The sequence below is a fragment of the Polistes fuscatus genome, unplaced genomic scaffold (genome assembly GCF_010416935.1).
Source record: "Polistes fuscatus isolate 324 unplaced genomic scaffold, CU_Pfus_HIC Scaffold26, whole genome shotgun sequence".
NCBI lineage: Eukaryota > Metazoa > Arthropoda > Insecta > Hymenoptera > Vespidae > Polistes > Polistes fuscatus.
In genome coordinates this window covers 255,236-266,531 of record NW_025113103.1, presented here as the reverse complement: position 1 = coordinate 266,531, position 11,296 = coordinate 255,236, and the positions used below count along the sequence as shown (strand labels likewise).

At 36.0% G+C, this 11,296-nt stretch overlaps 1 protein-coding gene across 1 annotated transcript; it reads left to right on the top strand.

The window, feature by feature from the left end:
• Window positions 1-242: 242 nt before the first annotated feature.
• On the top strand, window positions 243-1,800 carry LOC122518667. Its single transcript, XM_043637699.1, has 3 exons — window positions 243-562; window positions 625-996; window positions 1,722-1,800. The coding sequence occupies exons 1-3, from the start codon at window positions 243-245 to the stop codon at window positions 1,798-1,800; spliced, it is 771 nt and encodes a 256-aa protein (XP_043493634.1).
• The last annotated feature ends 9,496 nt before the right edge of the window (window positions 1,801-11,296 follow it).

Here is an 11,296-nt window from a genome sequence, read left to right as displayed (position 1 = left end):
TAGCGTAGCAGACTTGGCTGCCGCTCACACCAAAAGATCCGTTTTGTCGAATATCGCTCGCTTATTCGATCCATTAGGATGGTCTCTTACGGGTGGGAGGCCGGTTGACACGTTCTCATCTAGCTTTTGATCGGAAACACTCGCCAGTCTTGCCTTAACACTCGCATCTTAGTCGACTATTTGTGCGGCACGCACACCACCAATGCCTCCATGGGGGTCCGGCTTTAACATTGGGTTACCTGATGTCGCAGGTATGGGTCTTAGGCAGGATTCGGTTGATCAAATCAGTTATTCGAGTCTGTATGCCTTGCCAAAGGGCTAAGCCTCAGCTAGCTCACCAACTTATGGGTGAGTTACCCGTGGATCGAGTGGTAGGGAGTAGGGCTTTCGCCAATTCTGGCCTTGATTATGCGGGTCCTGTACAAGTGAGGATGTCAAAGGGTCGTGGAAACCGATCGGGTAAAGGATACATCGCTTTGCTTGTCTGCTTCGCTACTCGTGCTATCCACCTCGAGCTGGTTAGCGACCTATCCTCGGAATCTTTCCTCTGTGCATACCGTCGGTTCGTAGGAAGACGTGGTATTTGCCGAAACCTTTATAGTGACAACGCTACCAATTTTCAAGGGCCGATAAGGAGCTTAAGGCTATGTTCCGCCGGGCTTCGGACTTTTATCATAGGGTTGCATCTCTCCTCGCTAACGACGGAACGAGCTGGACTTTCATTCCCCCCAATGCCCCGCATTATGGTGGGCTGTGGGAGGCTGGTGTCAAGTCGGTCAAGCACCATTTGAAAAGGGTTGTGGGTGAACATACGCTCACCTTTGAGGAGCTTTCCACCGTTCACGTGGAAATCGAGGCCTGCCTTAATTCTCGTCCATTGGGCCCGCTGAGTTCGGACCCAGACAACCTGCAAGTGCTTACTCCCTCTCACTTCCTCAATGAGGGAGTGTCGGCTTTGATTCAAGACGCCGAGTTATCTACTTTGCCGGAGAACCGGTTAAATAGGTTTCAACTTCTTCAGCGCGTCCGCAATAATTTTTGGAAGCGGTGGTCAAACGAGTACTTGTCACATTTACAGGGTCGAGAGAAATGGAGGAATCCATCTGAGAACTTCCGAGTCGGGCAGCTGGTACTGATAAGGGATGATCGGTACCCTCCCTCAAAATGGCCGTTGGGCAGGGTCACCGAGTTGCACCCTGGCCCGGACGGGTTGGTGCGAGTGGTCACCGTCAAGACCAGCACCTCTTTGCGTCAGCGACACATTGCGCGTCTGTGCCCCCTCAGGTTCGACGATAGGGACGGTTGAGACAACCAGTCAACCGTAGCTCGGTTTGGTTCGTCAGTACGACGAAGGCGGGCGGGATGTTCGGCGATATTTACGTTGTTAGAATAATTTATATTGCGCGCGGAATAGGATAGGCGGCGTATGCGTTAATTAAGTTGCGAGGGCGCGCAAGGGCTGTCGAGATGCGTGCGGACACGCCTTACCATGCAAGAAGCAGGGGTGAGCGTCTTGAGGTGTGCGGGGGGAATAGGATGCGTGGGGCCGTGTGCACGGACGAGTCTCATTCTGTTGTTCACTCTGGTTTGAGCTACCAACAGTGTTTGTTCTCATCTGGAGCTTTTCATTATCTTGGCCTTTTGTGCTAGGCAACGTGAATAGAGCGTGTGTGAGTGAGTGAGGAGTGTGTGGAGTTTTTTTGGGTTTTTGTTCCCAACAGGCTCTCCACGTGGGCTTCTAGTCGGGCAGTTGTACGGATAGCTACAACCTGTCTCCAGGCTCCCCACGTGGGCTTCTAGCTCATTCTGTTTGCTCATTTATCTATCCTGTCCTATCTCACTCATTCTAGCGTTAAACTGTTTAATAGAACTCATTGGGAGGGATTCGACCATTTCTGGTCACGTATATAATTGCTAGAAACAAAGGCATTGATTGATACAGGTAGCGATATAGTCTTATGCGTTTTGATCAATACATAGAGTTAGGATCTCCACGGTTAATGGATAGAAAATTGAAATTTAGTTGTGTAGGTGGAGGCACAAATACAACAATAGGTGAATACTATGCACGATTAACAATTGACAATAATTTATATGTAGTTCTAATGCGTGTAATACCGAATACAGTTATGAGTCAAAAGTTGATATTAGGAATCGATTTTCTCAGTACGGTCGATGTAGCAATTAAAGACGGAAACGCTATTATTACACCGAAAGCAGGTAACGATTTAGATCGCTCAGAAATATTTAAAATAGATCTTATTGAAAGTCTCTGTAAATAGAAGTAGACCATGTAAACGATGTTAAATGTCAACAAGAAATTAAGAATTTAGTTGCTGATTATAATCCTAGGAAAACAAAAGATATCGGTGTTAAAATGTCTATCGTAGTTAAGGATAACGAACCGGTATATCAAAGAGCGAGACGGCTTTCCTAATCCCAAAAAGATATTGTAAATCAACAGATACAAGAGTGGATGGACGAAGGTGTTGTAATATGCGTCGGATAGTTTTAGTGGAAAAACGAGACGGTTCATTTAGATTGTGTGTTGATTATAGAAAATTAAATCAAAAGATAGTTAAAGATCGTTATTCTTTGCCTCTTCTAGAAGATCAGTTAGATCAGTTGCAGGGCGCTAATTACTTTAGTACTCTTGATTTAAAGAATGGATTCTTTCACGTGTCGATAGAAGAAGAAAATCGAAAATACACCGCGTTTATAGTTATTGATGGACATTATGAATTTTTAAAAGTTCCTTTTGGACTTTGTAATTGTTGAGATGTGTACATTTCCATTGTAAGATTAAATGTATATGCTGTAGCGAAAGAGCATGTGTTAATGTACTACTCTTCGTGGGAGGGACGCACACATGTAATTCTCCCCACTTTAGTACATGTAAGATTAGTATATAAGGGACAGCGACTAGCTGTATAGTGCTCCCTCTGTGAGAAGAACTAGATAGTTAAAAGAAGAAGATATAGCACGTGGCACTGAAGAATATGTAATAGATATAAAGTATAAATTTATATTAAACTTTTACCACTCATATAAAAAGATATTTTTCCTCATTATTTTAACATGGTAGCAGAGCGTGGTTATATGCGGTGGTAAAGGTAAGTATATTCAAGAAGTTAGTTATTCTGACTAATATTGTGAAAGCGTTTAAGAATATAAACGCAAAGAGAATCGAATCAACATGGCGGACGAAAGAGAATCCGAAAACCAAGGATTTCTATTACAAGTATTTGATGGGACTCATTACGAAAAATGGAAGTATAAATTAAAATTATTCTTGGAACTGAAAGAATGCAATGAAGTTATCGAACTTAATGAAAGGCCACCAACGATCACAGAAGCCGTATGGAAGAAAAAAGAAATAAAAGCAAAGAATTATATTGTGAACAGTGTAACAAATACTCAACTAGAATTAATTATTTGTGAAAGAAGTGCTAAAGAGATGATTGATAAATTAGATGAAAACTTCTTAATAAAAAGTAGTGCAATTAAATTATTATGTAAGAGAAAACTACTTGATTTGAAAATGGATGAAATGAGAATCCAACAAATTTTTATAACAATTTTGAGAAACTAGTAAACGAACTTAAAAATGCTGGAGAAAAGATAACAAACGAAGATAAGTTGAATTATTTTTTGTTAACACTACCGGAAAGCTGGTCGCATATAGTTGATATTGTGGATGCGTTACCAGAAAGAGAAAAAACAGTGGAATTTGTTAAATCGAAATTAGAATTAGAATTTAGGAAAAGACAAAGTGAGAATCAAAATCCTAGAAGCAGTTACGAAAATTCAAACGTATTCAAAGCTGAAAAAGGAAAAAAGAACGTGCTATAGATGCGGAAAGCAAGGTCATTTCCAATATCAGTGTACGTATCAGTACAGTGATAGAAATTCGTGGAGAGGTACACGAAGAGGACAGCAAACGCGGGGAAATGTACGATGGCAAATACATGAACAACAACGAAACGACAATTTTCAAAACAAGGCAGAGGCAACCGAGGACGAGGTAATCAAAACGACAAGATCGCTTTGAACCCAAGGTCTTTACATCATTAGCAGAGGTTAGCGATAATAACAGCATTAAGGTAAACATTTGCGAAAATAAGCTAGAATGGATTTTAGATAGTGGATGTTCCGACCATATAATAAATAGTGATAAATACTTCGTAAAATCAAAAACTTTAGAAAACCCGATTAATGTAAAAGTAGGAGATGGTCGTACACTTAAAGCAACTATTGTAGGCGATGTTAGAGCTAAATTTGTAACAAATTTTAATGAAACTGAAATCAAATTAACAAATGTATTCTTTGTCAAAGAAATGGATAGGAATTTAATGAGTTTCGGAAAAGTCGCCGAAAATGCGAAAATTATATCGTCAGGAAATACTTCAAAAATTTATAGTAGAGAAAATGAGTTAATAGGAGTTGCAATCAAAGAAAATAATTTATATAAAATAAATACTAGGTTCACAAGAAGCCAAAATTACGTAACTGAAAGTATAGCTAATGGTATGACATTGAAAGAGAAATACCATAGAATGCTCGGACATGTAAATTTTAATTATTTGAATACTTTAAGTAAAAATAACTTAGTCGTAGGTTTGCCAAATAACTTAGAAAAGGAATTTTTGAAATGTGGTACCTGTATACAAAACAAAATGACAAATACTAAATTCAAAAATGAAAGGCACAGATCAAAAGACATAGGTGAAATAATTCACGCGGATGTAAATGGACCACATAAAACTATAGGGTTTAGGGGTGAAAAATATTTCCTAGTTTTAATCGATGATTATAGTAAAGTAGCAAAAATTTATGTTATGAAAGGAAAAAATGAAGTTTATGACTGTATTGTAAGCTACGTAAATCTAGTTGAAAATTTAACCGGAAAAAGAATAAAAAAATTAAGGTGTGATAACGGTAGAGAATTTTTAAATAAAGATATGTATAACTTTGCAAAAGAAAAAGGATTCTATATTGAACCATGTCCTTCGTATGTTCATGAACTGAACGGAACAGCCGAGAGATATAATAGGTCAATAATGGAAACGGCGAGATGTTTATTAGCAGACGCGAAAATTCATACTAGATTTTGGCCAGAAGTAGTTCAAGCAGCAGCTTATCTGAAAAATAGAACGTTAGCTAATACCATAGAAAAGAAGACTCCGTATGAAATTATGATGGGAGAAAAGCCAAATATTAAAAACCTCACATTATACGGTAGTAGAGTTTTTGTTCGAGTTCCAGAAATTAAAAGAAAAATAAATGGGATAGGAAAGCAGATATTGGAGTAATAGTTGGTTATGATGTCGTAGGTTATAGAGTTTTAGTAAACAATAGAGTTTTTGTAGCTAAGCATGTAGAAATAATTGATCAAAATGTAAAATTAGTAGGGTTAAATGGTATGGATGACTCTAAACTTTCTTCTACTCCATCTCTCGAGGTGAGTAGGGAATGTAAAACTGAACCAAAAAATGAACATGAAACTGAATTAGAAGAGGAACTTGAAAATGAAAGAAACGGAAATGAAATCTTAGAACCGAGCACTAAAAATGAAAATTTGAACATAATAAGGAGGTCTGAAAGAAAGAAAAGTCCAATAAAAAGATATGGAGATCCGATAACTAATTGTATCTATGTAAACTTTGTAAGTGCTGATAGTCCCGAGAACTATCATGAAGCAATAAATAATAATGAAAGCGAAAATGGCAAGAAGCCATGGACAAAGAAATTGATTGTTTAAATAAAAATGCAACATGGAAGTTAGTCGAAAAACCGAAAGACAAAAAAGCACTTGATTTAAAGTGGGTCTATACAAAGAAAGGAGACAATAAATATAAGGCGAGAATTGTAGTAAAAGGATTTCAGCAAAAAGAGATAATTGATGATTTTATTCACCAGTTGCGAGGACACAAACATTAAAAATTTTACTAAATTATTGTGTACAAAATAATTTTCAAATTGATCAAATGGACGTAGAATCAGCGTTCCTTAATGGAAAAGTAAAATCAGACGTATGTGAAACAACCTCAAGGTTATGATGATGATTCAGGAAGAGTATGTAAATTAGACAAGGCTTTGTACGGACTACGCGAAAGTCCACGCGCATGGTATGAATGTTTAAATAATTATTTAAGCGAATTAGGTTTCGAGAAAAATAAAATTGATTATTGTTTATATTTTATGAAAGTCAAAAGTGAAAAGGTTTATTTAATTATTTTTGTTGATGATTTATTATTAGCAAGTAAGGATAGAAAGTTAATTGAATATATCAAAAGAAAATTAACTGAAAAATTTCGAATGAAAGATATGGGACGAGTTAAAACGTACTTAGGTATGAATATTAATTATGATTGTAGTAAAAATTACATGACTTTAGATCAAAAGGACTATATTGAGTCTTTAGCGAGAAAATATAACCTAGAAAATGCGAAACTGTATGCTACTCCAATGGAACAAAACTTAAAATGTGAACCTGCTTTAACAGCATCAAATGATATAAAATATAGAAACTTAATTGGTGCACTGCTATATATAAGCTCAAGTACTAGACCAGATATATGCTATTCAGTAAATTACTTAAGTAGATTTCAAAATTGTTACGACCAGAGTCATAATAAATATGCACTAAGAATATTAAAGTATCTATACTATACGAAAGAATTAAAATTGGTTTATAAGAAAAATCTAAATGCTAATACTTTAGAATGTTGTGTTGATGCCGATTGGGCAGGAGACATAGTTGACAGAAAATCAACAACGGGATATGTAATTAAAATGTATGGAAACACTATTTATTGGAAATCAAAAAAGCAGAATATTGTAACAAAGTCGTCTACCGAAGCTGAGTATGTTGCGTTATCAGCATGTGTGAGTGAATTAAAATTAAGTAAAGATTTGCTAAAGATATTTGAAATAGATATTAAGAATCCAATTAAAATTTATGAGGATAATGCAGGTGCGATTATTATTAGTAAATATGGAAATCTAACAAAAAATTCAAAATATATTGAAACACACTATCATTTCGTAAATGAAAATTATTTAGAAGGTATAATTGATGTAATTAAAATTGATACAGATAAAAATCCTGCTGATATTTTCACTAAAGCATTAGGACGAATTAAATTTGAAAAATTTAGAAAAGAATTACAATTAGAATAGGACTAAGTAATTGAGAATTATAAAATCTATGGCAATATAAATGTAAGGAGGCGTGTTGAGATGTGTACATTTCCATTGTAAAATTAAATGTATGTGCTGTAGCGCAAGAGCATGTGTTGATGTACTACTCTTCGTGGGAGGGACGCACACATGTAAGTCTCCCCACTTTAGTACATGTAAGATTAGTATATAAGGGACAGCGACTAGCTGTATAGTGCTCCCTCTGTGAGAAGAACTAGATAGTTAAAAGAAGAAGATATAGCACGTGGCACTGAAGAATATGTAATAGATATAAAGTATAAATTTATATTAAACTTTTACCACTCATATAAAAAGATATTTTTCCTCATTATTTTAACAGTAATTCGCAATCCGTATTTCAAAAATATATAAATGTAGTTTTTTGTGATTTGACTCGCCAGAAAATAGTATTAACATATTTAGACGATTTGATTATACCATCAATTAATAGTGATGACGGATTAGAAAGATTGAAAATCGTTTTATATACTGCTACTCAAGCAGGTTTGCAGATAAACTGGAAAAAGTTTTCCTTTTTACAAAGTAGGGTTAAATTTCTAGGCCATATAATAGAGAATGGAAGGATACGACCATCTGAACGTAAGACAGAGGCTGTTAAAAATTTTCCCACGCCAACGAACACTCGACAGGTTCAAAGTTTTTTAGGTCTAAGTGGCTACTTTAGGAAATTTATACAACATTATTCGTTAATAGCTAGACCGTTGACAGATTTGTTAAATTGGATACTAAGTTTACATTTGGTGAGGATCAAGAGAACGCATTCATTCAATTGAAAGAAATATTAGTCGAGAAACTGGTGTTGAGTTTGTATAGGGTTGGTGCAGAGACACAGTTAAACACTGACGCGAGTATGCATGGGTATGGAGCGATATTGTTACAAAAGAGCGAGAAAGATAACGCGTTGCACCCTATTTTTTATGCTAGTGGTAAGACTACACCGGCAGAAAAGAAATACACAAGTTACGAGTTGGAAGTACTTGCAATAATTAAAGCGCTTAAGAAATTTAGAGTTTACCTATTGGGAATTTCTTTTAAAATTATTACGGATTGTCGCGCTTTTGCTCTTACGATTGGAAAAAAAGATTTATGCGTGCGAATTGCTAGGTGGGTTTTCTTTTTACAAGATTTTTATTATGTTATCAAGCATCGTTCAGGAAAAAATATGCTGCATGTAGATGCTTTAAGTCGTCATTCGTTACCATCTTGTATGATTATTGAAGAAAGTAAAAATCTATTAATGAATTGCTTAAGACAGGCTCAACGGAGCGATAATGATGTACAAAAAATAATAGATTTAACTAAAGACGGAAAAATTAAAGGATACGAAATGCGAGGAGATTTGTTCTTCAAAGAAGTTGATGATGTTTTTAAATTAGTAGTTCCGAAACAGACGTGTTTACAAATAATTCGTCAAGCGCATGAGGTTGGTCATTTTTCTGTAAGTAAAACAGAGACATTAATTCGAAAAGATTATTGGATTCCAAATGTTAAAATGAAAATAGAAAATGTTATTCGAAACTGTGTTGCGTGTATATTAGCCGAAAGTAAACAAGGTAGAAAAGAAGGATATCTGAATCCCATAGATAAAGGGGAAGTGACCCTTGATACCTATCACATAGACCATCTAGGACCGCTGCCTTCTACAAAGAAAAGTTATCGACATATTTTGTAGTTGTAGATGCTTTCTCAAAGTTTACCTGGCTTTATTCAACAAAAAGTACTAGTTCGTCTGAAGTAGTAACGAGACTGCGAAAACAAGCTGCGGTTTTTGGCAACCCACGACGTATTATTTCCGACAGAGGAACTGCGTTTACCTCTGCCGAATTTAAAAACTATTGCACCGAAGAACGCATTGTACATTCTCTTATTACGACTGATATGCCGAGAGCAAACGGACAAGTAGAACGTGTTAACCGAACATTAATACCACTGTTAACAAAAATTAACTGATACATAGAAAGAAGAATGGTGTAAATATTTAGATACAGCTCAACAGTTTTTGAATATAACTTTACATAGGAGTATTGGTATGTCTCCATTCCAATTATTGTTTGGAACAAAACCCCGTTTTAAAGAAGATTTGCAGATAAAAGAAATGATAGAATCAGAATTAATTAGTATGTTTGAGGATGAGCGTAATGAACTACGAGAGCGTGCGAAAGAAAGTATTAGTAAAGTACAGAGGGAAAATCGCAAAACGTTTAATAAAAAAAGAGTCGAAGCTGAGGTTTATCGCGACGGAGATTTGGTTGCAATAAAGCGTATGCAACAAGGACCAGGCCTGAAGTTAGCGAATAAGTTTTTAGGACCGTATACGATAATAAAAAAAATGCGTAACAATCGTTATATAGTACGAAGAGTTGAGAGCATGAAGGTCCGTTGCAAACATCCACAGCAGCCGATTATATGAAACCGTGGATTAGTGAAGAAGGTGACATGTCTGACAGTGAGAGTGAGATGTATGCATGTATGTATGCATGTTCTGTAATGTTCAATGTAGTATGCATATATGTTCTGTAATGTTCTATTCGGAGAGGAAACATTCGTTATCAATAAAATCCTGTATGTATGTATTGTTCAAGGACGAACAAAATTTTCAGAATAGCCGAGTGAAGGATGAGAAATAAAGAAAAGAAATTTTCTCTTCGAGATTATCCAGCATTTGTTTGTTTGGGCGATACCACGTAAGGAATGCGTCACCCTATGTTTCGTTTCATGTTTCGTCGCATGGAAACCACTCGATGTTTCTCGTAAATAAATAGATGAATATTCGAGAGGGACCGAGAAGTTTCTAGAACGATAAGAGAGTATAAAAGAAGCGTTTCAGTTCGGACCGGGGTTCAGTGTAAGTCCAGCTACGGTATAGTCAAGTGTTAGTGTTATATTTTGTCGACTTAATAAAATGTTACTTCTAATTACAATCACACTGTTCGAAAATTGCGCCACTCAAACTAGATGACAGCACCTCTCGGATAGCATGATTAAGACGCCGTCTGTTATCGTCGAGAAGAAGACATATCGATTGTTTTTATTGATCAAGGGATCACGCCACTTAACGTGTAAATAGATCATTGGTCCCCTGTGACGTCATCCTCTGCGTGTTATTCTCCTATTGGTTTTTTTGTTCTCTCTTCCTAGCGTGGAACGCGCTAATTGGTGTATCGTCCTTTTTTCACTTCCGCTCTGTTCCTCAACTCGAACCGAAAAGTGGCGTGGTCCAGAAAGAATCGTTTAATAAGCTAATCTGTGCGGACGTACATTTAGAAATCTCAAAGAATTGTGCATCATCTCATAGACTTCATCTCGCTTTATTCTTATCTCTCACCGTTCCATCTCTCACCGTTCCATCTCATCTTACTCTTTTTCTTTTCTCATCTAGACCATCCTTGTGTTGTGTCTTTCTCACTGATCATCTCTTTATACTATATTTCATTAACGACATATCAGGTAATCTCTTAAACTTTTATCTCTAATTCTGATCCTCTCTTTATACTTTCTTACCTCTCATTCTTGTATTACTCGTTTCATTATTTCTATCAGTTCTTATATTAAATTTATTATTACATTTCTAACGACTTCTCGTACTACGTACTTCCGGCACACGTAGCGTGATATCCGGTACACGTGGCGTAGTCTATCCATTACTATTTATTAACTCATATTATAATTTTGTTATCTCTATTTTTTTTGTTCACACACTCCTCACTATTTTTACCATATCCATATATAATTTAAACATCCAACATATAATATATCGAATGATTGATAATATTTTTCTTTTCTTTTTTCAAGTTATTTTGTTAACTTAATAGAAAAGAATAATTAGTAGTTTATTTTCTCATATTTTCAATCCTCCTCCTTTTTACCTGGTCACGCTATAAATTCATATATATATATGTAGGATTTTTAAATGGAAAAACAGTTTTATTACAAAACGCAGATCCTCTCTCTTACAACGCTCAATACTCACTACTTAATTCATTTCATTATTTATAATAACGGAAGAAGAAAGTCTCCGTAACTATGGAAACATTAACGTTCCCATAGAAACGTCGTAAGCCGTGATAGCGTG

Excerpts from the sequence above, each read along its gene's own strand:
- LOC122518667 (XM_043637699.1), top strand. The coding sequence starts at position 243 with ATGTCGCAGGTATGGGTCTTAGGCAGGATTCGGTTGATCAAATCAGTT. Across the intron at positions 563-624 it reads TTCCTCTGTGCATACCGTCG|GGCCGATAAGGAGCTTAAGG; the intron begins GTTCGTAGGAAG and ends CCAATTTTCAAG. Across the intron at positions 997-1,721 it reads TCTACTTTGCCGGAGAACCG|GCTCTCCACGTGGGCTTCTA; the intron begins GTTAAATAGGTT and ends TGTTCCCAACAG.